This window comes from Nasonia vitripennis, chromosome 3 (assembly GCF_009193385.2).
Source record: "Nasonia vitripennis strain AsymCx chromosome 3, Nvit_psr_1.1, whole genome shotgun sequence".
In the NCBI taxonomy this organism is placed as follows: Eukaryota; Metazoa; Arthropoda; class Insecta; order Hymenoptera; family Pteromalidae; genus Nasonia; species Nasonia vitripennis.
Genome location: NC_045759.1, coordinates 482,948 through 510,405, shown reverse-complemented (window position 1 = coordinate 510,405; position 27,458 = coordinate 482,948). Strand labels below are relative to the sequence as shown.

Sequence of the window (27,458 nt, the reverse complement as noted above, 5' to 3'; positions counted from 1 at the left end):
TGAATTACAAGGAAAAACGTTTTGTCATCAATTAATTTTATTACAAAATTTAAAAAATAAAAAAGCTCATAAATTCTAAAATAGATTATTATTTTTAATATTTTAATTAAAAGGAGTCGACTAGTTTTACAGATAGTCTGTACAGTAATTATAATATCATCCAATATATATAATAAAAAAATTGTAATATCATTTTGCTGTAAAAGGATCATATTATTGCTTTAATTACTTTCATAGTCTTATCATGGGAAAAATATTTGATTTTATGCAAGACCATTATTATTATACTGTCATTAGTTTTAAAAAGCTCGCTTTAATGTAGCACGGTAAGTTTCGTAAATTAAAGAAACAAGTTCTAGCGAATTATTAAACTCGGGAAATATACCTGAAGCATATACAACCTAATATAACAATATTAGCTTTAAAGTTTTTGGCTCGTTTTTCAAGTTATTTACAAGACGAACATTTCGAAACAAATAAATCAAGTTCTGTAAACTCACATCGATCACACGAAAAAATTCACTTATCACATTTTATATTTTTAAAATATATCAGGACGCAAGTTGTATTACTTATAATTCTAAAAAAGGAAAGCTTATTACATTCATTTTAAATGTAGCAAAAGATGATTACCTGAGTATGCGGAATTTTCAGAACATTCATAAATGCATTAATATTAATATTTCCAAGAGACTATTTTTCAAACAATAAAACCACATAATCATCATATCGAGATCGCAATGACAGTATATAAGACTCTATAAAACACAGGACAAAAAGCTTAACAAAATAGTAAATCTTTTACCACAAACTTCCATAATATCTCAAATTCTCAAGCAAGCTGCCTTATTTTATAATAACTAGCAAAAATCGGTAAGCTACTCAAATTAAATTATTAAGCATAAAGCACGCTTATACAAGAAAGTGATTTGTAAAAGTAAAAATTCACGTATTGTACGTCCATAATTAAAGAATATCCGGTATTCTTTGAAACATTTGGGCTGAACGTTCGAATTTTAACTTTGTTTTCTATAAAAAATCTGCAGCTTATAAGAAAATAATCTTCCTTCAACATTGCGTTTACAATGAGACTGTAAAAATCTACTTTCTAACAGCGCTTCGTTGATTATTATCATTGAAACTGGCCTCTTAACTTATACGTTCTAAAACCTACATTGATTTTTAAATAACGAATTTGATAAAATAATATCCTACCATGGTCATTAATCATCAATAATTAAAAATGCCATGCGTTATTCCAAAACAAAAAGCTTTGGAAAAAAGTTATTCTCTCTTAAATACTCACGCTGTCTACTAAGTGAATATTCTATTAATAAATGATGAAAAATCACCTCTTCCAAAACGATTGCCCAAGAAACTGTTCATCAATTGATTAGCATTTTACGCAGCAGACCAATGCTCTGATCTCCAGAGCAATGTATACATATTGTGTTGCAAATCTTCAGCTTCTAAACAATCGATCGGGAAATCTGTATACCTTGAAATTAAACTTCTATAACCTTGACCTACTGTCGTCATGATCTGCTTCTTTTTATCGGGTGATTTAAAAGAAATGATCTGAAAAAATTACATAATTAATATTAAAAATCAAATTATTTTGTTAATTTATTTTTACAGTTATTGTCTCTTACTTGTGAAACTTTTCCTTCAAATGGTCTAAAAACCGTAATGGGTCGAAGTGAATTACACTCCGCTACTACGATACAACCCCACGTCGTTCCTATATACAACTGGTTCATGCATGTTTCTAACGCAGTTACTTGGCACTTTTCAGTTGTGAGGTTTTCCTCAATTGATATCGATTTAAGACTTTCTGAACAAGGCACCAACTTAGACATATCTAACTTGTTGACGATCTGTTTCGTATCAAGATCCCATTGATACACAATACAACCCGGATACGTATAACTTAGCACTGAGTTATCAGCACTTGTCAGATATGTCGCGAATAAATTTTTACTGGCTGTCTCGCCACTGACGTGAGCCAACTCCTAAATATCAATACACCAATTATTTTGTATTCATAAAGCATAATCAAACGCATGTATATTATGTATACTTATAAAAAATTTATTTTACCTGAGTTTCGATAAGAGTACTATCTTTGAGAGTGTAAATTGATATGCGCCCAAAGCTACGCCCAGCCCACAATTCGAGAATACGTCGTTTACGTGGGACGGCTGCAAGAGAGTAGATTTTCACATTGTCATTTGAAGGTTCAACGAGATCAATTTTACGACATTGTGTAAAGCAATTAGCAATTAGCACTATTTTGCCACTGTACAGTGCTACAGCAAAGTATTTCAGTTGCTCGAGATAGATGAGGGCCACAATTTGCGATTCCTAGGATTAATTATTTATTACAAATGAATGTTAATGTTGATATTACTCAATTGATTCAGGATGCAAAAGTTTACCTTTTGAATATCAGGTTCGAGTCGGAAATTTCCAACGCAGCCAAAGTTTGTACCAAGGTAGATGTGCAACTGGCCGGTGTTGTCGCCTATCCATATGTAGCCATCCACACTGCACATAGCATAAGGAACCACTGGAGTAGCTAGTCGAACGTGTTGGAGCCAGCCCTTTTGCGTACTCAATAGCATGTCCACTTCTCCGTTGTTGTGGCCAAGCCAGATTTCATTACCTATAACGTTTTCTTCCAGTTGACGATTCATCATCGTAATTGCGGTTACCTGCAACCAGATAAGCAATAAACTGTAATTATAAGTTATTCCTTAAGTTACAGCACGTGAAAATGCATAAGAATATTATAAAATACCTGAGTACGTTCTGTTAGCAAAGTAACATCAATCAAATGCGTGAACTCTGGCGCCGAGGCGATCGACACGATCTGACTAGCCGTGGGCCTGTCCTTTGGATTTTGAGCCCAGCATATAACCATTAAATCTAGCGCATAACAGGGATGCAGTGTTTCCGTGTAAGTTAATGGTGGCCTGCCACCTTCCAAAATACATTCTTTAACGGCTTCATGGCCTTCAAAAGGCTGCCTCAGAGTTATCAGCTCGTAGATAAACATGCCGAAGGAAAAGGAGTCGACCTTCTCCGTGTACTCTTCTTCGCCATTATACTTGATGATCTCAGGTGCCATGAAACCCTCAGTACCACCAAAGCCCTTAGCTCCCGAAGGTAGTGTGAGTCGGGAGATACCATAATCCGCAACTTTTACGTGAACTGGACGCTCATGATAGGTGTCCTGGAAAGGTAGTGGCATCTGCCATACAAGGACATTCTCTGATTTCAGATCCCTATGAATAAAACGTAAGAAAATGTTTGTTAGGGACTAGCGAAAAAACAAAAATATGAGTTTATCAGATATAAAGTTAAATTTTTACCGGTATATTACATGTTGTTGATGGAGATACTCTACAGCCTTTGCGACCTGCAGAATAATAGCTTGCAGCGTGTAGGGATCCAGTTTAGCTCCTGATCGTCTGTAATTTTTCAAAGCATTGTTGAGTGCACCTTCCGGCGCCAAATCCAATACCAGAGCAAGTGGACTTATGACAATTCCAATAAGTGGTACGATATTCGGATGCCTGAGTGTCATCAGAATGTTCAATTCCTGTCGAGCAGTGCAGTAGGCCTTACAAGCATATTGCAGAGGATCTCTATCCCATTTGCTCTGGGCAGCTTTGTAAGCTAGTACAGCTGATTGCTTAGAGTTAGGACCTGGTGGAACTGGTTGCAGCATTTTCATAGCAACATCTACACGCTGATTTTTTCCCGGCAACTTACACGTACCCTAAGTAACGTAATTTAAAGTTGTAAAGAATATATGCTATCAACTGTTATCAAAAGTTAAAAAATTTCAAAAACCTTAAAAACAAATCCGAAGGCACCGCGTCCAAGCATTTTGCCTCGCTTGATATCATCAGACTTGATAAGATGCTTGGCACCCAGATCCATGAATATTATATCTGGTGCAATCAGTGAGAGCGAAATATCTGAATGTTTGGGACAACTGATCGCCTTGTTACTATAAGCTGATAAAATACACTCTTCTACCATCCACGAGTAGACGATCTTCTCTTCAGACGAATGCGAAAAATTCTTAGGAATGTCAGGATGACCTTCGAATGATGGCATACGACTAGAAGTTGAACTATCGTAGCCTACACCACTGTCACCATCAGATTTGTAACTATCTTGGCTTTGACGCTCTTTGTTCATATAGAATCTGAGAAAGAAATAAAATTATAATTTAAACAAAGTAACAACTGCATACAAACTATGGTATACTACGAGTAACAGAAATCTACTGCTATGCTCAGATAATGATCAACAAGACTATAAGCTGATTCGAAACATAATTGAAATCGGCTTAAGGCGCAATTTGAGACGAGGAATCGAATTATTAGTAAGCTTTTGCGTAATAATGAGCTTACGAATTTTTATAGCTTATGTAACCATTTTCACATTTAGAAAATAAAAATATGAAATACCTTGGTATATCTTCTGAAGATTGCTCAGAATCATTGCACGATTCATTCTCATTCTCTCCATTATCAATCAGGCATCGTGGGCAGGGAATCAACCTCGTCACCAGTAATTTTCCCTCTGACGTATGCACAAACCTCGTACCCAGCGTGGGGTACCAATCCTCCAGCAAAATATCAATATGGTCAACGATCAATGCCAGAAGCTGCGGCATACTCTCAGGCTGAGGTTCCACTACGATAGCCTGGTAACCCATTGGCTCTTCATCGTCATCCGAATCCGTTGAGGGAATTGGTTGCTTGATTACCAGTGTGTCCACTGGGAACCAAATTTCAAGTATAGCTGAAGATTTAAGATCTACGCTGCACCAGATACCATCCTGCTTTAACTTAAACTTATGCTGTCTGTAGTCGTGCGGAGAATTTCGTAAACTGTAGTTTACCTCCTTGAGACGAAGCAAAGTAATTCCAGCATAACGAAGCTCGATGCCTGTTTGCCAAAGTACCCACTCGGCATGAGTTTCTAGCAGCGCAGCGAAAATCTTGTCGTCGACGAAATCCTTGAAAGGTGTTAGAAAAGACATAACGATCTCGACAATCATATCGTCTGCGAGAATTCTGGTGATTAAACGAGACCAGAAACCGCTAGGAAAGTAGGACATTAGAAGTAAGCGTGTAATCGAGCAGTCTGCCTGTGGCCGAGATGTTAGCACACTTTCGGTGTTAGTGCTAGATTTGTCAACACTAGACGTCTGTCCAAAGGAGACCATCGGAGATGTTATCATCTTCGTTCGCATGTGCCAGCCACGCGATTTCACTGGAATCTTTATAGTAATGTTGCTACGTAGAAGATCTTCCTCGGTAGGTAGTAAAGACGGGATCAAAAGAGTTCTATAGTCCCAAGTCAAAGCTACTTCAAACTTATTCAGCAAACTAACTATGTACCTAGATAATACGCAACATTAGAATAATATTACGTTGGCAGATATCTGAAACAATATCTATTTGAAATGAAAAACTTACCCTTGCGTATCTGCCGTAGAAATAGTCGATGACTTAAACACGTGTTGTATATCATCTAGTTTCATGATTCCCGATCTTGCAAATGGATTAATCTCTCTTATAGTAACTACGTGCGCTAGCATATCGCACAACCATTGAGGATCTAAGAAGTATAAATCTTTGAGTGTTGCATCGTCATAGTGAAGAATAATACCGTTCTCGTGCAAAAATAATGTAGCTTGATGGAGTTCTGCTGGATCCCTGAAAGATCTGTGCATTTTTTGCAACTCAATACTAACAGCCGAGTAGTATTGATCTGCTCTTAAGACTGGATCTGCTCCACATAGTCTTCTTTCGTGAGCTAATTGAACCACAACATCTTCGAGAGCCAAATAGCTTGCTGGTACTCTCTGCTCTAACAAAAGCTCCTTTGATCCAGGTGACCTCAGACTAAACACTACATCGTAGATTAAATTGCAAAGCATTTTGATATTGTGTCTAGTTTTGCAACTGATTTCGATCGTTTCCATGACTTTTGGTAACCCACATTTTTCGGCATCCACGACGTTGATAAACTTGTCACGGATATACTGCTGCAATGCTTCGCTTTGTTCGTACGCTATATCGTAATGAGTACCTACGATAATAACGGGTGAATTGGGAGCTCGGCTCTGAATGTTTACGAGCCATTGAAATATCTCATTAACACCCTAAAAAAATGACGAATTTTGTAAATATAAGAATTCGTACTCAATTATATGACAAATTTATCGGTATTTACCTTAAACCCATCGATAATGCGCCATACAACGAGATACAAACTACGCTTGGACAAAAAGTACTGATGCGTGACGTAGTATTCGCGTTGGCCACCAAAGTCCCACGTACGAAAATATACAGGTCCGTGAGAAGACTGACCTCGTACTTTCTTCTCATAAAGCCAGTCACCAATATCCACGCCAACAGTGGATATCGTAGTACCACGAGCAGTCTTCGAATTTATGTTCTTGTTACCCATGCGTTTTGCCCAGTGATCTGAGGCTTTCTTTTTGTTGGGTACCTCGCCCTCCTGGCGCAGTTGTTCGAGTAAACTCGTTTTTCCTATGCCTTGAATACCGACTATCATGAGTTTCATTCTAGCATAAGGTTTTGCGTCTTCTAGAACTGATTTCAAATATCCTATGACGTCCATCGTCTTGTACTTTTTCGACTCTATCATTGACTTTAGAGGCTCTTGTAACTTGCACCCCTGCGTATTAAGATTCCACAATCTTGACAGCAAGCCCATTTGTGGTGGCAGCTCGGTTATATCGCTGTTACCGCTGACGTTCAGAACTGACAGATTATTCAGCTCGTAGATATTTGACGGTATTTCCTACAATTCATATAAAAATTCAATCTTCAAAGGTACATAACATTTTCTCAAATCCATGATACTTGTATATGATATTACCTTCAGTTGATTGTTGCTCACATCAAGCATGCTAACATTCGGAAAGAGGAGGTACATCTTAGGTGTCGAATGACTGGATTTAGAATCTTTGTCCGAGTCATCATCTACCAAGGAAGGAGACTCACCGTCGTCCACCGACGTCAACTGTATCCTCGTTAATAAATTATTGGCAAGTACAAGAGTGCGCAAGTTTTCCAAGCGTAAATGACGACGATGATTGCAAACCGACATGAGAACAACGTCACGAAGGGAAGTCGCGGTTTGTCGGTTCGTAGGTCCTACGGGAGACTGCACACCAGTAGATGGACAGTAACATGCAGTATTTGCCTGTTCCATTTCATCAGCACCATCGACCTATGAATTAAATAAAGAATCAACAGTATTAAATAATATTTAGAATATTTTAATAATGACATGACTTTTGCTTTAACAAACCTGCGGTAGACTTGGCCAACAAGATATCTGATTATTAGACAGATCTAGCTGTTTTAGAGTTGCTGGATATGAAGTAATGTGACTCATCGATCTTAACGAATTATAAGCCATATTCAGTCTCACAAGACTTACTGCTAGGCAGGGCAGTGCTACGGGGATGCTATTAAAAAGATTATGGGCAAGATTCAATGATGCTAGCACGGATTTATTGCCAGTTTGTTCCGTATCATCTGATATTTTTTCCATGACCTGAAGACAAATAAAAACGGTTGTTAAACTAAAACGACGCGAGAAAAAAGGAAGTATTTCAAATGAAATAAATTCACGATTATCTTACTTGCACAGACTTGGTCCACACGAAAGGCCTTTCCATCTCTACGATCCTAGCATTGGCGATCTTAGAAAAGTATGAATCGAATTCAACCGACTCATCTCTAGGCAATGTTAATTGCGTCGCCAGATTTCGGCTGCTTGGACTGCTTGTCAACGAATCTTCTCTGCCCTTTCTACCGATATTCTGAAAGACCTGGCTTGGCAAATCTCGCAGCAAGTTAAAAGAAGCGTTCAGCTCTTTCAGCTTAGGCGCGCGCCACAGATTATCCGGCAGACATTGGAGCTTATTATTGGAGATGTCCATGATCTCCAGGGACGGCATGTTCATAACGAATTCAGGCAGTTGTTCAAGACGATTGTCTTGCAAGTAGATCTCCTCGAGAACTGGACATAACTTGTCTTTGGCGTTTTTGGGTTCGGCTGTAAGAGCTTCAATTTTATTCTGCGCCATATTGAGATACCTAAGGCAAAAAATAATATATGCGTGAACAAGTTTTAAACAGCTTGGATCATGGGTTTATTAGAAGAAAATTTATGCAGACAGTAAAAGTTTACTTAAAATAAGATATACCTAAGACTCTGTAGGTAAAAAATAGTGGACGGCACCGACGTAATAGAATTTTGCGATATATCAATCCTCGTGATGGCATACAGGATCAGCTCATTATTCTTTGCGCTCAGTTTTTTATTAACGTGCAGTACAGCATCGACTAACCACTGTGATCTGATCTGCGAAAGCCGGCACTGCTGATCGTGCCAATTAATCATTGTCGGTGTGCTGGGAAATAGAGCCGAGTAAGTAACACTTCCAAAATTCGATAATGCAGAGAAGTGCGAGGAAGTTTGCGAGCCTTCTGTCATGGCTTTCTTGTTGATCTTATATTCTGCGTCGGGATGAGCTTTAATAGAGAGCAGCTTAGCCGTAAGCAGCTCGTCACCGTTGCGAGCAGCAATCTTCAGAGCAGCGCAGTCGTTGTCGACCGCGCCGTGTTTCAGAAGCAGTTCAGCTATCTTGACGTCGCGGTTTTGGCATGCAATAGCGAGCACTGTTGTGTACACTGTCTCCGAGGCGTTCTGCTCACGAGGTACTTTTACTGGGAGGTTCGGGTTTGCGCCAGCCTGTAAACAGAAAGATCTTATTTAGATGTCCGACGAAGAGGAGAGGCGACCTTTGTATTGACATTTAAAGAGATCCGCGCTATTTTTGTTTGAGGTGACAAAGTGTTATAGAGGAACTTTATGTAGCGTTGAATCGAGATGATGGTTATGTAAGAATGACATTTTAGTTTTGAGTTTTCTATGTACATAAATAGAATCGAATCAATGGAAATAAATAATTGTATATATGACTAAAGTATATAAATAGTTTCTATACAATGCGCTTACAAATACACTGTCAAAACCAGTTCATTGAAAAAATAAAAATAAAAACTAGATAATGCATACCTGTAATAGTGCGGCAACGACATCAGTATGCCTAGCTTTCACTGCCGCATGGAGAGCTGTTTCCATATTATTATTGCAATAAAGATCAAGATTCAAGGGGCAAAGCAGGTTTTCGTCTTTTTTTTCGCCCGAACGACCCATAAAATTTAGACTGGACATCAATCGTTGAATACCGCTGGATATACGTCTCTTGGACACGGGCAATGGTTGCGCTGCACCGGCACCATTCGCCGATTCGTCTTCTTTCACATTGCGAGCTTTCACTTTATAGTTCAGTAACAGTTCAACGATCTTGATGTTACCAAGTACACTCGAGATGTAGAGAATGTTCTGGTCGGTCACGTCCTGCGTGTTCACGTCAAACGGCATCTCATATTCAAATTCTCCAGTTGGATCCTTAGCCCTGAATTCCGCACACAAAGTTTTCCAATGAAATGACAATGTACGAAGAAAATTTGTAATATCTTTCATTTCTCATACCGACCTTTGATAAAGATTTGGTGGATACTCAAATTTGAGCAGTAGCTCAATGACCGCGTAATGCCCGTTAATAGCTGCCGCGTGAACTGGTAGCCACCTTTCCACAGTCAATGCCTGTACTTGTTTCGGAAACTGTCTCAGTAGCATCTCGACGATCTCAATTTTGCCATTGTAGCAGGCGATGTAAAGCGGGCAGTACTTGGTCACCGGGTGTATGGTACAGTCAGCACCGTAGTCCAGCAGCATCTTCACCATCTCTCGTTGACCCGACTCGCAGGCAATAAACAGCAGGGTGTTAGCACCGTTTGGCGCCATGTTCACAATGTATTCCAGATCAGAAGTCGTCTGACCCTGGATTATAGCTCGAGCTGCCGGGATGTCGGCCTGCATAATAGCTACCCTCAAGGCTGCATGGGTGTCTTGTCGTGCCTTCTCAAACCTGCAAATGTAGAGAGATTAGAAAAAAGTACAAGTACAAGAAATCTGTTCCATTTAAAAAAACATAGCACACTTACTTCTCAGCTGCCGACTTCAGAATATCACAGCACCTCGCATTCTCGTTTCTTTCACAAAGCCTCAACGCAGTAAGACCATCGCTGTCCGTCACCTCCAAATTTGCGCTGTACTCCAGCAACTTCTCAATATTCATTGCATGCCCATGTTCAGCGCAAATATGCAGAGGAATCCGATAATGTCCTCGAGGACCACAAGCGAGACCGGCATTGGCACCAGCTCGAAGCAGCACCTCGAGACAGCGCGAGTTCTCGGTTATAGCGGCCGCGTGAAGAGCTGTGCGACCCCAAGAGTCCTGACTGTCGATATACTGGGCATGTTCACCTCTAAGCAGATCTTCCAGAAGCTCCGCATTGTCCCAGAGTGCAGCCTGGTGCAGAAGCCGTCCTGGAAAATCCTCGTCCACTGGTGTATAGTCCTCCATTTTTTTGGTCTGCCAAGAGGAATTCAAGCCTAAAGGTTTGCAAGATTTTAATTTCAAGCATTTGCCTGTTAAAAATTGTTGAAGTATTCATAGAAAAGTAGTTAATTGCTTACCTAATATAATTCTTTTAAAATGTAATTCATTGCTGTTGGTCAACGAATAAGGAATACAAAACCTTCAGCTTCCTAGGCGATCAATTCCAGCAGTTCCATTACAATGATTATCAATCATTATACCTCCTGCAAAGAAAGAATAGTATTATAATGCAACAGTAATAAGAAATAAACAGCCAAAAGATTGAACAAGAAGCTTAGAGCAATTTGATGATCCTTACCTATGCATTAAAGGATCATATAAAAGTACAGGTATCTCTAATACAAAATGTATATGTGACATGATTTGAATTGGAAAACCTATGCAGTGCTTCTTGCACAAAGAAGCTCTGAACAATCAATGATGCGACATGCATATATCCATTTTAGAAATAATAACAGAGTGGTGATTCTTAAACCTGTCACGTAAGGTAGTTGTTTTAATATTATCGAATAAACACATCATTCGATTACATTAAAAAAAAATATACTGAAGATTACTCTTTGCTAGCAAATTAATAAAAAATGAAATTTATGACTACTACTTTATGTAATAATTAAACAAACAGCAGTGGAACCCCCAGTAAATCAACTTGAGTCGGGATCCACGAAAGCATTTCATTAATAATTCACGTCAACACAAAAATCAATAACAATTGATTCTCCCACCCGCAAGTGTTTACCAAAACATTGAGGTTAAATCTGTGGAAAAAAGTAAACACTTCGGGATCTCTTCTCCGCGATGGCAAAAATTCCGCATCAGACATCGAGGCAGCAAAGAAATTCAGTGCCACAAAAAAGTCAATAAAAAAAACACATATATCTATTATCTACCTGCATAGTAGGAGAACCTCCGCGCACAAGACATGATATAATTTCACGCAGTAGCAGACAGCCGCAGTAAATAAGCTGCGTATTGTTACGAGAAAAACAAACTATACTTACGCTTTTCACCGGCGTCGACGTTTGCCGAGCAACGAGACTTTCTCCGCGCGTCTCGGCCGGCTCTCCGTTTCACAACCGTTCATTTCGACAAAAAGCGAAGGGAACGAAAAAACTATAACGACTAAGTAGGTATACAAGGGACGGCGGGTTCTCACCACTTCTTCGCCATTTTTCCCTCCCCGCAAACGCGCAAACACTGCGGCGGAGCGGAGTGCGCGGATGCACGCACGCTCGACTCTCGAGTCGAGGTTATAGAAGCTGTGTGGGTGGGGTGACGGTCAATTACGGCGGTAGGCTGACCGTCAGCATACCCCGCTTTTTGAAAGTGTTTTGCCGTTTATGAGTTTGATGATCTTAATTGAGCAATTAATTATGGCTGGCGCTAAGTGAAATTAGAGAGCGGATTAAGTCATAAATTTCAAAGATTGAAAAGATTGTATAAAAGCGAGAGTTATTCTAATTAATCCTTCAACTAAAAGAAGACTGTTGGTCTTCAAACAGCTACTTGAAATAATATTTACGTTTACTCATATTCCGTTTTTAAAGCAGAGGTAAAACCAATTCAAGATGATTTACGAACCGCGCGGTCGAATAATCCACGGCAAATTAAAATTCACACATTGTTTAAACAATAAATTCCTATTCGCGCAGAAATTTATGGCGCTATAAAGGTAAAGCTGTACAAAATGTGACAATAATAAAAATGCAGCAGAGAATTAAAACAATTATAAAGGCCGTGAGAGGAAAACTGATACTTACGCAACGAAATTAATAGCGAATCTTCTTTTCAGTCGCAGGTGCGCGAGGCGGAATCGCAGCACTGCACTATCGCGGTACAGTCGCTTGAATGAAAGCCGTGTGCGCTACGGTAGAGAATTTCCTTTTGGAGCGGCAAGCGCACGAAGTCGCATTGTGGTTTGTTGCACGCGTGATTGGTCGCAAAATCAATTAACTGCCTGCGTTTTCCGAGTCCACTGACACAGTTCTTTTCCAGAGCCGGCGTCCGGTATCGCGTTTCCGCTACTTTTTTTTTTTAATTATTTTTTGTTCCGGCTTTCACTCAAGGAGGCGTTTGACTTTTCAGATAATTTTCTTTATCACGCGCGTTACTGCTCAAATGCCACTATTTCCATTATTTCGTCGCTGCTAGCGGCTTTATTAATTGCAGACTCGAAGTTGCGTAATTTTTAAATTTTCTAAGCACGTAAACACCACAACATTTGTATATTCAACACGAGTCGCATCTGCTAAAATTCATGCAATAAATGGCCAACTGGAACAGTGACGGTAATTTTTTCACACATTGCTATGATAAAAGTGCAATTCATCGTTAAAACACGCAATTGATCTCTCATGTAAAAATTAAACGGCACCGACACATAGAAAGTACAAACTAGCAAGACGCTACCTACACAGACTTTCAACTTTCTACTCGATTATGGCTTCTGTGCACTAAACGTTTCAATACCCTATATACGTAGATCGAGTTACACCTACACTGTGCGCATCACGATCCGAGAGCCGCGTAATCGCGGTCTGGACGCGACCAAGCCTTGACTCCGATATCCAGTATCGGCTGCGCCTCTTTTTCGACGACTCTGCGCTGACGGTGATTGAGAGGATTTAAAGTGACGCGAATGACAAGATTTTTGATGTGGAAAAATTCTGCTGTCTTTATGAGCTTTCAATAATACAGTTATTTCAAGCACATTGCTTGTAAACATTTGATACGTTTATTTCTTTGACTTGAAATAATAATAATCAAATGATTGAGGCATTTTTCTGGCAGTAAAGTTGATCCGGATGAGACTGAGCAGACATCGCTTAGAATTTTGATTTCTCGTTCATTTGACATGAATTTGACACTATCCTTTTTATTTATTTACAAATACTACTGTAACAAAGGCTCCTTCTTAAAAATAATAAACAAAAACTAAATCCCTCGAGGAAAACAAATTAAAAAAATCACAAGTTTTGTACTGCCAATATCACATACAATTACACGGAGATGAACGAAAAATACAAATCTTAGCGAACGACTGCTCAATCCTCAAACGCTTGTTTTACCGCGATGGCAATAAGTATACTGTATAAAAAGGTATAATATTTACACATTTGTTTGGCAACTAAATATAGATGTATATAATAGAATGATCGTTAATCAGGCATACTGCCCTCGATGATAAGCGCTCGCGCAAGATTTCGTGCAGCTGCCAACCGGAATATCATCACCTTGTCTTCAAACTTGGGATCGTCTCCGTGTTCTTCGATCGCGTGCAGAAGCTCGAACGTATCTTCGGAGGAGAACACAAGGTCGTCGGTCTCGAGAAGTGGGATAGCGTCCGTTAGCAGCATTGACCAGAAACTAAAATCAAGATTTCAAATTGACGATTGATTGATTCTCATTGCTTTAGTTATTTCATTCTGACAAATAAGAACGCTTACTATTTTGGTGTTAGTTCTGAGACAATCAAAGATATGAGTAGTCTTGCGGCTTCTTTAAATTCTCCTATGCCATACATTTGATGGAATTCGCAATATTTTCCTAAAAATACGGATAAAAATTAGCACGCTTCTTAATCGCTAAGATTTTTATGTACTGCAGTATAGTAAGTGATTTACCAAGGAATGTGAGCCTATCGCTAACGAGCATACAAGGCCCAAGATTCTCTAATAAATCTCGACATTGTATTTCCGCATGTTCAACGTAGTGTTTGAGGAAGCGATCAGCGATATGGCTGGTGAAAAGAATATCACGAGCTTTAAGCGCCCAGGCAAGCGCGTTGCCCAATCGACCTTGATTAATACATTTTATTCCTTGGATCTTGCAAATGCTATTAACTGCGATTTTTTTCAAATAATTGTTACAAATTCTAGTGATATTCAACTTTAAATACAGGTATTATATTAAGTTATATTAAGTTACTTACCAACATTATGCATATTTTTCTCATTTGCTAGATCAATTATCTTATGAATTCTAGCTTCACTACCCAGAGGGATTGTCTGCAAGAGAGTTTCAAGCCTTGCTAGACCTTGTGTTGGACAGTGTTCCAAGTAGCTTGCACCACACTGCCATAAAGAATGATGGTCCATTAAAGTACTACCATAATCCAATATCAATGATTCATGAAGCAAATCTGTGACACTAAAACATGAAACCGTTTTTTTTATCTTATTAAAAAAAAATTAATGAATATAAGTCTTTCAACATTTTGTGTTGTTGATAAACTTACTTGATTTGGTGCTTGTCCATTATATTCAATCTGCCGCAGTGGTACAGTAAATCTGTTAAGTGTGCTGCAAACCAGCCATTATCATTCATGTACTGAATTTCTTTGATAACTTGATGCAAGTCACTTTCCATCAAAGCAAGAATTATATTATCTAATGTCATAAGCGAGGTTTGTCGGTTTGATTGCCATTTAATTGCAACACTGTTTGCATGACGAGCAAGCTCTGGTTGCTTGCAACATGGGGCAGAATAAAACAGCTTTGCTGCCAGTAACTCATACCATGCTTCTGTGTATTTTGAGAATTCCCAGAATTCATTACCAACAACTAACTGTGACAAAGAATAAGAAATAGTAGAATAATAATTTTCACTCTTATTTTCTTAGAATAAAAAGCATTTATAGCAAATCAGCATACCCTCATAAGTGCTTCTAAGTTTTCTTCCACACCAAAAGCTTTGCTATCAATGCTTTGAGACAAACTCATCTGCCACTGCTTCCATCTTATTGTAAATTCTTTGACAGAGTATCCACCATATACATTGTATACAGGCATATTTCTCAAAGAATTTTCTGCAGCTATAAATGCTGAATGATCTGCTTTACTGTGTAACGCAAGAAGAGCTCTAACAATATCTAGCTTTCCATGTAAAGCACAACCCATCACAGCTTCCCAATATTCATTATTTTCAAGGTCTGCGCCAATTTTCTTCTTAGCTAAAATTTTCATGGCCATTATTTCTCTTGAAGGAAAGTGAAACCGAACCCACTCAAGAAGTTGAGGAAGAACAACATCACCTAAAATAAAATGCTTATAAAGTCACGCGTTATCAGCAGTTATAATTTGTCTAAAATAAAATATACCTGGAACAACATCTACGTAGAGAATTTCTGTCAAATGCCAGACACATTCAATGTTATAAAAAATAGTTTGAAAATTTTCATAAAGATTTTTCTTTTCTTGTGGGCACTTTTCAGCAAGATCTTGTAATTCTTCTATACAAGCTCTCAAGATAGAACGATACTGTTTGCTGTATTTTAGCATTTCTGGTCTTGAATCATTTGAAGTAGGAGAACAGTTCACCTTTTGAATGGATAAAAATACACCATTGCTTTCGTTTACAAGTTTGCGAAGAGATGGTGAAAATAAGATTACTTCTGGTCTGAGAAAATGTACTTTTGCTTCACAGGGTGAAAAACTGCTTGGAGCATCTTAAATATTTATAGTTGTTAAAACAATTGTTTAGTTAGGTTAAAAATGTTTACGAAAAAAATTTAACAGTACCTTTAGAATGTACATTCACATGTTTGTAACCAAAAAGAGCAAGTTTATTTGGTCCAACCCAAGTCGCAGCAGTCCCAGCTTTTCTACATACATCATCAGGTATTGCCTGAAATTATTTCATTTTTGTAATAAGTATACACCAAATCAATTTTCTTATATTATGTGAGCAGGTTGCGCCCGATAATCAATTTATAATTTTTTTTTTCACGTGCACACTAACATTGATTACACGAAAAATTAAGATATTATTAACTATTTCTTAAGAATAAAATTATTGAAGAACGAATTCAAAACCCGGTTGCAAAGATTGAGGTTATAACTTTTTAACGTTAAAATTTCTGATACGTACTATGATCTGCGCATTACTTCCTTCAGCCATAATTAAAAATAATAATTAACATTCATTCACAAACTAAACGGTTTGCACTTAACACAAAAAATTATTTACAAACACATCTTTTTAACGGCACGAGCGGCATACGTCGAAAAGGTTAGGTATACAGCGCGCGCCGAAAACGAAATCTACCGCGAGTCCCTCTATCATATACCCATTACTTAGTACCTATAGTTATATTTAAAAAATCATATACCTACTTATACGTGGTATCCGTTGGTAATAAAGTTCGTTATAGTAAAAATAAAATTAAAACATTTCAAGTTTTTATAGACATATTTTATTCGATAACAAGTATATCACATCACGTACTGAAATGACAGAATGTTGCTAAAAAAATATAGCATTTTTGTATAACTTATAAAAAAAGTTCTTTTACATAATATAATTTTTATGTATATGTACAGTTGAAAATTGAGTGACTAACATAAGTGTGTAAAATTACGAAAAAGTTATTACATTATTTTTTTTTAAATTCTCGTCTTTTTGTTTTGTCAAATCCTCCTTTTGCTGCTTTAGGTTTTTCATTTCCAGTTTTCATCTTTTTTGTTTTATATCTTGGTACATATGCTCGTGGCCTCTTGTTATTGGCATTTCCTTGGAAAAGATCTAAAACAAAAGAAATGTATTAAGAGATAAAAATCGAAAAAAATGCACTTATTAATAACGAAATTATTTTTACCTTGATCTGGTTCTTCACCAACTTCATCCCTGTAATACTGTGCATCATCGTCGTCATCTGATTTGTTTATCTCTTGTGATTCTTTATTTATTTTTTGCATAAGGATGTCACTTTCTTTTTTCTTCTCTATACCTTTGAGTGATTTTTCTTTAAGTTCTTGCTTTGTAGCATCTTTTTTGCTCTTATTTTCATCTTGTATCTTTTTCCTCTTCTCTTTCAATTTTTTCTTCTGCTCTCGTTTCTTCTGTATTAATAGCTTTTCCTCATCAGTTTTACTAACAAGCTCATGGTAAAGTACTTCACCTTCCATAAGTCCATCTTCAACTTTAATTAGCTGCACATAAAAAGATTTAATATTAAATTTAGTTAAAAATAACTTTCAGACGCATTTCACCAAATCTTCTCTATTTCATTACCTGTAATGTGAGTCTGGGTCCAAGTTCATATAATCTAATTGCACTTGTGCTTTTTTCGTGATTTCCTCTGGAAGACAATTTTTGGGGCAATGTAACGTGACTAGCAGGGTCATCTTCAGCTTCACTTTCTGACATTGTTGGTTTTGTCATAAAGTCACCAAAATCTTCACAACGTGATAAATTTGGTATTTTGGCTTGAACTAATTTTTTTACACTTCTTGATAAACCAACAGGAACAACTTTGATAGCATAATGTCTGAAATCTATCAACTTTGTCTCTGGATCATAATTTAAACAGACGCAGCGACGAAGATTACTTAAATTTACCTAAAATCAATTATAAATTACATACTCAGTATCATTGAAACAGCATTAAAGATGAATAATATTAATATTTACAGTAGCTAAGTTGATCGTTGGGAACATATTTTGGAACATTGAAGCCATTAACTTCATTTGCATTCCTTCTCCACTGAATTTATTTAAAATAATAAGAGGTGAATGTTTAAAAGCTTCTTCAAATACAAGTTGCTTTTTTGTTGTAGATACCACATCACGTGCCAAGGTGAAGTTTTTAACTTTAAAAGTAAGGGTTGGACCTCTTGGTATCCTACAAAAATGTTCTTATGAATAATTAAATACAAATATTATGAAATAAGGGAATATTTTAAATACCTGCAAAGCTTAAGATACATTCCAAGTTCAGTTCGTGTGAATATGGACATATGTGTAACATGTAAAACACTGGCAATAGAGACAAAATCTTTGATAGTATTTTTTTTACGCTCCTTCAATACACTTGCAGTGAAAGGTTCCATGACTTTACGGAAATCCTTGGTTAGTTCAACAATGTGATCACCTGGTAATCCTCTATGAATAACAAAGGAATGAGGTGCTTTGACCAACTCATCTTTTTCTACCAATTCTAACTGTTTATTTCGTTTCACACATCGTCCCTGCAATTGAGTCAAGGTATAAAAACAATTTTTCATGATTACTTGAGTACGTACACAAGTATACAATTTATGTAGAAAAAGCTATTTCTATGTTACCTTTTTACTGCGACCCATTTTGTTAAAATGAATAAACTATCGGTTCAATATTAATGCAAAATAAACCAATTAATATGAAAACTGATCTGTCGCTTAGACTTTCCTCTGCATGCCTAAAATATAACCTCAAATCATAAACACCGCATGAAAATCGCATGAGCACGTGTTGACAAGTAAATACGAACTACTTTACCAACGATCGATTGAAAAAGTGCGTTCCAGAAATTTTCAAATATGCAAATTCATGTAATACAGATACTAAAAAATTTTATTTTAGAACACAGAATATATTATAGTATAGTGTATAATGTAATCAAGGAAAAGAAAAAATTCAAATATTATTATTATAATTATCTTTTAATACAGCCAATTATACAATCCGTTGAAGTCAATTGTTTTCATTAAAAATGCTGTCTTACAAAACATTGTATATTTACACATCATTATTTTCATAGTATGTAGCTAATAATTTTTATGCTTAATGGTTTTTACGTGTATTTTCTTTCTTCAGATCTTTGAAGTACTCATTTTGCTCAACCGTGACTGAGATTGCTACTAGGGCAAGCATACAAAAGTCTTGATGGATTAATGATTAGCTTTTGATTAAATAAATCACGCTCATTTTTTTCTTTTTTTTTCTTCTTATATATCACACTTTCATATCTACGCCATAGATTTTTCATTATTTATACAAAAATGGCTTTTCTTCAATTCACATACACTGATGCATATCTTGCTCAATATTTAACACTTTTCTTTCTTTTCTACAAGCTTCGCGAGAAAAATTATCGCGGCACATCAAAAAATGTTCGCAGTTTGTACGTTAAATAACAGAAAGTATGATTGTATTTCTTTTAGAATGTCTATTCTATTATGCCTCTATTTCATATTTCATATTTTATCTTTCTTTCATGATTCACTCTGCAAGAACGAATATGATATTATTTTGTTGGTGAGAAGTACAAATATTGTTGATTGTAATTGAGAAACAGGTTGGTATATATTATCTATTTTTACGCGCAATCTACCTCGAACCTTAATTCGAAGTTTATGTCACATATTTGGCGTCTGTGACCACAAAATTTGACTTCTCTGATCATAGCAATCTTTTATTTGTCCGGTTACTTATCTTTGCATCATTCATCATTTATATTTTGTTTTTAATAATATTATTATCGTTACTAACACTCGGCGTTATTTCTATCCAAAAGATAAATCATATACCGAAAAACTTTTTTCGTGTTTTTTTCATATTTTTTCATTTATCATAATTGAATTACCAAATTATTCTTTAATCACTTTGCTACATAAAAGATCGCTTATTTGTACTAGAATTATATCTATCGCACCAACAAAAATAGATTCGTCTTATACCAAATTATAAAAAATAAAAGTAGATAAGATATAAAGAAATACTTATTTTTAAGTAAAGTAAAGAATAATTCGTTCTCATACCGTACAATTCTTCGTCAACGGAGTTAAAAAATCAAAGTTTTTAAAGCGATATCTTTTATGAATAAATCAACACTTATTTTATACATGAGAGAAACTATAAGTAGTAATTGAGGCAATAACAATGATATAACGAGTGCATTGTAACATAAAAATGCCATTTAAAAATTATCAATCTTATACAGCACAATCGTAAATTAAATATAAATTACATTGAATAAAATAAATCACGAAACAACATCGCACCCACTCCCGTTATAACAAGAACTATTTAACGATTATCTGTCATGATTTGTATTGCACGTTTTATCGATTTTTCCACTGCTTCATTGCATTTATATTTACTTACGCAGATCGCACAGAGCTTTTAGTTACAGTGAAAAGAGTTTCTTAGAGTTACCTTTAATTTCTTTAACAATGCTTACTTATCTCTTTCGCACTTTTAATGAATTCGATAATTTTACAGGAAATTATTAATTGCTGAAATTATGAAAAATTGTATTCATTCCCATGATGCATCGTTTTCAAATCTCTATTGTATGCAAGAAAAAAAATTAATTTTAATTACTTTAATAACAAAATTGATTTGCCCGTGATCTTATTCGTTTCTCAATATCTCTTTATCATCATTAGTATTCATTTTTTTACATAAGTATCTATTAGATTAAATTTTTTTTGCAATTGACATCCGTATATTTATACATATCACGACAAACGTTCTCTCTATTGAAAGTCGTCATGCAACTTACTAATGTACATAATGCGCGTGATAACGACAATTTGTTTCGTATCCTCAAAACTGTCGCGATAAAAAAGCCAGAGAACATATTACTTACACAATATATATATATACGTATAGCTCGGCGTCTGCATCAATATTTGAATCTTCAGTTTTACGGCTTCTCGCCTGTAATAAATTATTACTTTGCTGTACAATATGCGGTTTATAGATTCGCTTGTTATTCTTTTGTATTGCAAAGCGCGGATGAGAGAGATAAATATTATGAAAAATTGTTGTAAGCCTTTTAGTTTTTTTTTTAATTTTCTTTTGTTGATCGTCCCGCAGATCCGCCAATGTGAATCTTTCGATTTTTGCGGTTTTATTATTTTTCTCATTTTACAGTACTCAATCGCTTGACTCGCCGAAGTTTTAAAGGACAGCGTTATAGGCACTTTTAGGAAAAAATGGGTTATGTGTATATTTTCAATAAGCTTCGATTTCACGCATGCGAGTCAGGCTTCCAAATGTCATTTGCAATTATTTTTAGTGACACGGATATTTTTTATTGTATTTTTGTCATCAAAGTGAAACAACGCATTATTGATTTCAGTATACCGTACTTTCAGTGTTCGCGTAATATATTTCTTTGAAATAGGCCTTAATAAATGAAGGCGCGAGGCTGCATTTGCGAAATCGTAGCGAGAAAGAGTTTTATAGCTGTGATAAGCGCTCTGTCAAAGTTTAATGCACATGTATCGCTTTTTAAAACAAGTAAATGTAAAAAGTGCAAAGATCCACTGCGCGTCGGAAAAAAATGGAATGCGATCACACTACATACAAAACGGTGAATTGCTTTTTCGTTGACCGTTGCGTTTGCTTTTTGTCTACTTACTTTGCTTAATTTCCTTTATCAGCTATTGGAATTGTCTTTCTAGACATCTAATAATTATTATGTTTTTTATTATTATATATAATATACATAACATACGCTTTCATGAGTCGATGCTGTCTCTACGTATTTTAATGATAAAATAATTCTCTATTACATGAAATTTCATATCGGTAGTTCACGAATGTATATTTTTGCAAGCGTGGCTCATTCCTTATCTGTTAATATTTCATATACAATTCAATCTACTGACTGTTGAAGCAATGATATTTTGATTTAAATACTCCAGAGATGGAAAAAGATTTCTAGCACAAAGAACATTCGACGCTTTTATAATTTTGATTGACAAGTTATGAGAAAGGTTGCTTTGATATATGATTTTTACACGTAAAACTCTTGCAAAAATAAAACTTTCCGAGTTTGAAAAATCATCATGGAATAGTGACAGTAGAGAAAACAAGCCAGCTACTAGTGCGAAAATAAGCGCAGATCATCCATTTTGAAGGACGTTGTCGGAAGACCATCAAGTTTTTTTTCGATTTGTTGGAAATGCACGCGGATTGAATTCATTTCTGCTTTCGTAACGTAATGAAGAGCAAGAGAAGATGTTGCTGATTTCTGCAACAACTACTCGTGTTTCTCACCGTTTCCGTCGACTTTTGCTTTTGATTAATCCTCTCTGCTTGATTTTCATAATCATCGACAAATATTTATGTGGCGTATAATATAATATAGCGCGTGATTCACGTAATCTCAATTCACGACCGTCAAATCATCCCTTTATTTATATATGTATATATATATATGTATATATATATACTTTTTATATATTTTTCTTTCAAAGCGTTTATTGATTTAGTTAGTTATTATTTAGCATACTTTTTGTCTGTATGTGTAAGAGATACACATTACTTTTTAAGGCGTACGTGGACATTTGTGACGTAACTCAGTAAAGAAGCAAAACTGCAATCATCGGGTCTTCGTTTTTGCAATCTCATGTTGCGCCGTACATTTATTATATACAAGTGATTCCTAGCAGTAGAACACACACTGTTATCTTTTTTTTTTCTTCAATTTTCAATTTTTGTCGTCAGATATACAATTAACATTGGCACTCGCGTCGATCGCAGCCAGGAGCATTTTTTACACAAACATTGTCGCCTACTTCGAAGTAACTGATAACGAGTGACGAGTAGGTCGCAGAATTTCGAAGAAGCTGGCGTGTATCGTCTCGAAGATTAGCTCAAAACCGCACTAGGGCCTAAAGGCAATAAACAATCGTAGTCTCAGAAGGATTAAAATATCGAACGCAAGTTGAATGCAAAAGCGAGTACTCGACTATTTATCAAACCGCGGGGAAAATTTTGAACTACAACTGTCATGCAAGTTATGTAAAGCTCGAAACGCGCGCTTCGAGTACAAACCCGTAATAAAAAAGCTCAACTACTGTACATTACGTGACGATACGCCACTGCTTCGAGGCTCCGCGAACCAGCTCGCATTCTTGCTCAGCAAAAACATGAAATCAATAACAGAGAGTTTACGCGTTTGGATTGAGAAATAATAAGCAAGTTATCGTTTGACAATCGTTTTTCCGCAAAGAGCAGCACACGCGAGGCGTAGAATCGGAGAACTCGGAGAAATCACTTTGAACAAGTAGAAAGAGCATAGGTACACTGCAGTCGATGTGCAGAGAGAGAGAGAGAGAGAGATAGACAGCGAGAGACGTAGGCGGCACTGTCTACGCGACGAACAACGACGAGGTAGCCGTGACTGTCGGCTGGCTCTGCTCGAGCCATCGTGATCAGAAGAGACCGAGCTTGGTCTTGAGAAAGTCCTTGATGGGCGCGTAGTACTGGGCTCTGAGCGCGACCATCTCCGGGGTCTTCCGCAGGCCCTCGAAGAGCTTCGAGTCGGTCTCGAAGACGAGGACGGTGACGATGAACAGCACGGTGATGGTGAGCATGAGCGCCGGTATGAAGAGCTTGACCACTCGCAGGGTGCGCTTGGCCATGCGCGAGTTGGCGATGTTGCCGACGGTGTTGGTCGCGGGGGACATCTGGCCGCGGTGACGGGCCGCCGCGGCCGCGGCCGAGGAGGCGGCGGTCAGGGCGGTGCTCGTCGAGCCCAGAGCCGTCTGGCCGACGTTGCAGATCTTGGAGTTCTGGAGCCGCTGCATCTTCGGGACAGGGGCTATGGAGCGGCTGCTGCCGTGGACGCTGCCGTGGACGCCGCCGGGCTTGGCCTCCAGCAGCTGGCTCTCCGAGGACGAGTGGTCGAACGAGTCCCGGAAGTAGTAGTCGCTGTCGTAGTCGTGCTGGCAGACTGCGAACAGACGTGGCAGAGTAACGCGTTAGAGCGGACCGTTCGGTTGACGATGCTGCAACCCGGCGGATATTTACTATAAATGAAAAATGAATCAGTACCGCTGCTTATTCTACCCTGCCCTGCTGTACCCGGATCAGAAATATCACGCATCGCGGTTTTCATTGAATATACACTTGTACACGCAGTAATAAGTAATATGAGAAGAGGAAAAATAAGACGAAAGAAAAATTGAACGCATGCGTCTCTCTGTGCAGTATTTAAAACTCGTCATTCAAGAGCATAGCGCGCAAAATAGAACAAGCTTAGCTGCGTCGCTGTACATGAATCTTTTGGAATCGTAAGGTTCTTACAGAGTTTGCGACTACGACAGAGTGAACAAAGATGGCAAAGAATAATATGGGCTGAAAAGCTGAGTGAGAGGAGGAAAAGTATGAGTAAGCGCAAACATTGAAACTACAGGGAGCAGTGTACTAGAGGCCATAGTCGATCAAGGAGTCGGGCACACGGGGATTCTTCGCAATTCTTTCAACCTTGGTCCTCCTGCGATCCTCCGTGCGAGGTGTGATGCTGTCGAGGTGGTTGACGAGAGACAGAGGTAAGAGAGTGAGAGAGTAGCTTTACTGCGACTGCGTCGGAACGTGCGAAACGTCGACGAGCTGCAGCCTCGCTCGACGTTTGCCCGCAGCGGCGGCAGTCGCGAGGGCATTCGAGAGTACTTTGCGCAGGTGGTTGTGACGATAGTAGTAGGGTGTGGCGGATTGTGACGTCTCTGGTAGTCAGCCCCTGACTCACCTGCACCGGCGTCGACGACGTCCTCGGCCCGTCCCCTGCCGGTGGCGCCTGTCCTCGAGCTGAGCTCGCCGTTCGGCATGAGCCTGGTGGCGGTGGTGGTGGTGGAGGTGGTGCTGCTGCTGGTGCTCGCGCCGCACGAAACCGGCTGCTGACGAGCTTGCTGCGGCTGCGGCGGGCGCGGCTTGGCCGGGGCGACCGATCGCTTGACGATCAGGGCCGTCGACCTGACGACCTTGGGACTTTTCTCGAGGGCATCGATTTTCTGGCGCACGACGTTATCGATATCCCGGCCGTGGAGCTCCTCGGAGCCTATCACGATTCTCTGACTATAGAGGGCTTGCGGGCGCGTCTGCTGGGTGCTCTTTGGGAATTTTAGTTTTCTCGGCGCAGGGTTTATTGTGGTGTTGGTGGTGGCGGTGGTAGTAGTAGAAGAAGACGCGGTGGTTGTGGTGGTGGTGGTGGTGGTGGTGGTTGTGGTGGTGGCGGTAGAGGTTGTGGTGTAACAGGTTGTGGTGGTGGCACTCGCATGCGAATTCGTTTCGTCTAACGCTAAAAAACAGAAAGAAAACAGGGGGGAGAGCCCAAAATGAGAGAGAGGAAGCGAGGAAATCATAAGAGAGAAAGAAGCTCGCACGTATCTGCGCCGCGCGCTCGTTACAACGCAGTAGCGCAGCTCGCGAGCCTCGGAAGCCGAGTTTGCGCGCTACGCCGCGTACGCGAGCAGGGCAGACTCTGCTTCCGGGCGCCGCGGGAGAAGCCGGTGTCCATGCAATTTTCGATCATGCAACTTGAGCAAGTTCGCCAGATCCTGTAGCTTTTCTGCGCGAGGCTCTTTGGCCTTCTACTCTCGCACTACTTGCGACAAAAGACTGGCGGCCAGTGATGCTTATTTATACAAACTGTACAGACGGCTGAAAGCGTAAATGTCACAGGTTCAGCTTGAAATGATATACCTAAAGATGCAACTTACCGACGCACCGTCGACGCACTCCGTGAGACATGTGGTATACTGTACAAGAGTTTCAAGCATTTCAAGAGTGGCGGAATATTTTGCGCAAGCATAACGCGAAAAACAACAGGATCGTAAAAAACAAAAATCCATCGAAAATGCGACACGGCCCCTCCGAGAGAACAGCGATCACACCGTTACAGCATGTATGTAAAATATAGTAAACCTTCATAAGCAGCGCCAAGTATAACAGAGCGTATACTCACGACGGCAACAAACAAATAAATAAAGAAAAGTTCCACTAAGAGAACGACATGAAACAATAATCAAAGTAAAGTATATGTAGATATTGATACAGAGAGAGAGAGAGAGAGAGAGAGAGAGAGAGAGCACAGCCGGCTGGGCACCAACCATTGTTCCTCCTCGTGTGGATCTCCTGGTCCTCGGAGACGGTCTCGAGGAGCGGCAGCGTGTTGTCGGGGCAGTAGGGCGAGCTGAGAGGCATACCGCTGCCGATGTCGGACATACCTGCGCCGTCCAGGCCCGCGCTGTGGCAGCTCCTCGGCAGACTCGAGTATCCTGCACAACGAGACGGTTACAGTCGCCTGCGATCTCGCTTCGAGCCATGTCAGCCTCGAAATTTTTCCGTGTCGGATCGTTTTCGTGTGTGTACATGTGCTGCTATACACACAGACGTGCAAGCTTGCTGGCACGATCGGACGCGAATGAGCATCGTGGTATCGAGCGCCTCGTGACCGCTCGTTATCGCGGAGCCAACTTGATTGCGGAATTTCGATGGATCGGTTCGGAGTGACTATTTTCGGAGCGAGTGGCAAACTAACGAGACGTATCGTGAAAAGTAAAAGAGCGAAAGTGGCCATGCTACAGTGTAATTATGTCGGTTGATATGTTGGTCTGCTCTAAACATTGTTTCATCGTTATTGTTACAGCTCAGAAGCCAGTGCTAAGAACGGGCACGCAGGACGAACTACAAATCAATAGAGGCAAAAAGAAAAGAAAACATGATGAGCCCGTCCGCGAGCGAACCGCGAGGAGAATCGCGAGGCGCGCGGAGCTTGCTGATGATGAAAGCAATGTGCGTTTCTCTGTACTAACGAATTTCAACAAGATCCTGACTGGGTGTGCTGGGCGTCGCGGGCACGCTGCTCGCCTTCCGCCTGAGGCCGGTCGAGTGGCAGCGCTGGATCGGCGGCTCCTCCTTGCGCAGCGGGCCCGTCTCCTCCAGGACCTCGCGCTCCGTCCGTCCGGTGTACTTGAACTTGGTGCCCCAGGAGAAGATCGAGCCGCCGCTCATGACCGGTGCGTCCGAGGCGCGTGGCAGCCTGTCGACAGAAAGCATCTCTTCTATAGACTCATCCCTGTGCAAAGCCGTTAACTCTGGCTAAGCGCGGGTGTACTGAAATCGACAAGGACCAGCGCGGGCGGCCTCGATGATCCCCGAAAAAGCTTGCGCGAGTTATTCCCGAGTTATTATTCAACAAGTTAAGGCCGAAGGAACGCGGCGGCCCTTATTGGCTCCCAGCCAAGATCCGGGCGCAGCTGACAACAGGTCACGGCATCTCGAGCCCCGCAACTCGCTCATTGCGCCGCATGTCGCGCTTGCTTGTCATTCATTTCATATTGAAGCGGATACCGAACGTCAT

At 39.2% G+C, this 27,458-nt stretch overlaps 4 protein-coding genes across 13 annotated transcripts in view; all 4 read right to left on the bottom strand.

Annotated features, from left to right (window-relative positions):
* Positions 1 to 69: 69 nt before the first annotated feature.
* LOC100120372 (leucine-rich repeat kinase) lies at positions 70 to 11,834 on the bottom strand. Of its 3 annotated transcripts, none has more exons than XM_003425681.5 (19): positions 11,602 to 11,834; positions 10,678 to 10,803; positions 10,143 to 10,593; positions 9,632 to 10,066; positions 9,148 to 9,550; positions 8,273 to 8,820; positions 7,706 to 8,162; positions 7,369 to 7,617; positions 6,934 to 7,287; positions 6,262 to 6,855; positions 5,502 to 6,190; positions 4,485 to 5,423; positions 3,859 to 4,219; positions 3,375 to 3,784; positions 2,801 to 3,287; positions 2,439 to 2,714; positions 2,101 to 2,364; positions 1,653 to 2,012; positions 70 to 1,578 (listed from the first exon to the last, which is right to left on the bottom strand). In XM_003425681.5, the coding sequence occupies exons 3-19, from the start codon at positions 10,562 to 10,564 to the stop codon at positions 1,402 to 1,404; spliced, it is 7,425 nt and encodes a 2,474-aa protein (XP_003425729.1). In that variant the 5' UTR covers positions 10,565 to 10,593; positions 10,678 to 10,803; positions 11,602 to 11,834; the 3' UTR covers positions 70 to 1,401. The 3 variants fall into 3 exon arrangements, with proteins under 3 accessions (XP_003425729.1, XP_031782562.1, XP_032453962.1); XM_031926702.2 differs by having other exon boundaries at positions 11,598 to 11,806; XM_032598071.1 differs by lacking the exon at positions 11,602 to 11,834 and adding an exon at positions 11,491 to 11,537.
* Positions 11,835 to 13,247: 1,413 nt separating this feature from the next.
* On the bottom strand, positions 13,248 to 16,643 carry LOC100120346 (nuclear pore complex protein Nup85). The gene is made up of 9 exons (XM_001603945.5): positions 16,469 to 16,643; positions 16,120 to 16,225; positions 15,699 to 16,046; positions 15,253 to 15,632; positions 14,838 to 15,166; positions 14,532 to 14,749; positions 14,224 to 14,442; positions 14,047 to 14,146; positions 13,248 to 13,966 (listed from the first exon to the last, which is right to left on the bottom strand). Exons 1-9 carry the CDS (start codon positions 16,496 to 16,498, stop codon positions 13,759 to 13,761), a joined length of 1,938 nt encoding a protein of 645 aa, XP_001603995.1. The 5' UTR covers positions 16,499 to 16,643; the 3' UTR covers positions 13,248 to 13,758.
* Positions 16,644 to 16,775: 132 nt separating this feature from the next.
* Positions 16,776 to 18,849, bottom strand: LOC100120315 (protein Peter pan). The gene is made up of 6 exons (XM_001603918.6): positions 18,664 to 18,849; positions 18,287 to 18,567; positions 18,011 to 18,221; positions 17,612 to 17,938; positions 17,196 to 17,529; positions 16,776 to 17,122 (listed from the first exon to the last, which is right to left on the bottom strand). The coding sequence occupies exons 1-6, from the start codon at positions 18,679 to 18,681 to the stop codon at positions 16,974 to 16,976; spliced, it is 1,320 nt and encodes a 439-aa protein (XP_001603968.2). The 5' UTR covers positions 18,682 to 18,849; the 3' UTR covers positions 16,776 to 16,973.
* Positions 18,850 to 19,001: 152 nt separating this feature from the next.
* Positions 19,002 to 27,458, bottom strand: part of LOC100120284 (FERM domain-containing protein 5) — a 42,155-nt gene continuing 33,698 nt past the window's right edge. For 2 of the 8 annotated variants that reach the window (XM_031926707.2, XM_031926708.2), the window contains 4 exons: positions 26,911 to 27,137; positions 26,206 to 26,373; positions 24,846 to 25,394; positions 19,002 to 24,126 (listed from right to left, as the gene is read on the bottom strand). In XM_031926707.2, coding sequence (XP_031782567.1) covers positions 23,369 to 24,126; positions 24,846 to 25,394; positions 26,206 to 26,373; positions 26,911 to 27,137 — 1,702 coding nt within the window. In that variant the 3' untranslated portion in view covers positions 19,002 to 23,368. The remainder of the gene's footprint in view (positions 24,127 to 24,845; positions 25,395 to 26,205; positions 26,374 to 26,910; positions 27,138 to 27,458) is intronic. The other 6 variants (XM_016984454.3, XM_031926712.2, XM_031926709.2 and 3 more) reach the window with 5 other exon arrangements.

Bases quoted from the DNA above. Each gene is read 5' to 3' on its own strand.
- LOC100120372 (XM_003425681.5), bottom strand. From the start codon at position 10,564: ATGGAGGACTATACACCAGTGGACGAGGATTTTCCAGGACGGCTTCTG. The intron at 5,424-5,501 runs GTAAGTTTTTCA...CGTATTATCTAG, and splicing joins TCTACGGCAGATACGCAAGG to GTACATAGTTAGTTTGCTGA. The intron at 2,013-2,100 runs GTAAAATAAATT...ATTGATATTTAG, and splicing joins GTACTCTTATCGAAACTCAG to GAGTTGGCTCACGTCAGTGG.
- LOC100120346 (XM_001603945.5), bottom strand. From the start codon at position 16,498: ATGGCTGAAGGAAGTAATGCGCAGATCATA. The intron at 15,167-15,252 runs GTATGCTGATTT...TCTTTGTCACAG, and splicing joins ACTTAGAAGCACTTATGAGG to TTAGTTGTTGGTAATGAATT. The intron at 14,750-14,837 runs GTAAGTTTATCA...TTCATGTTTTAG, and splicing joins ATGGACAAGCACCAAATCAA to TGTCACAGATTTGCTTCATG.
- LOC100120315 (XM_001603918.6), bottom strand. The intron at 17,939-18,010 runs GTAAATATTAAT...AATTGATTTTAG, and splicing joins CAACGATCAACTTAGCTACT to GTAAATTTAAGTAATCTTCG. The intron at 17,530-17,611 runs GTAATGAAATAG...TTTTATGTGCAG, and splicing joins GACCCAGACTCACATTACAG to CTAATTAAAGTTGAAGATGG.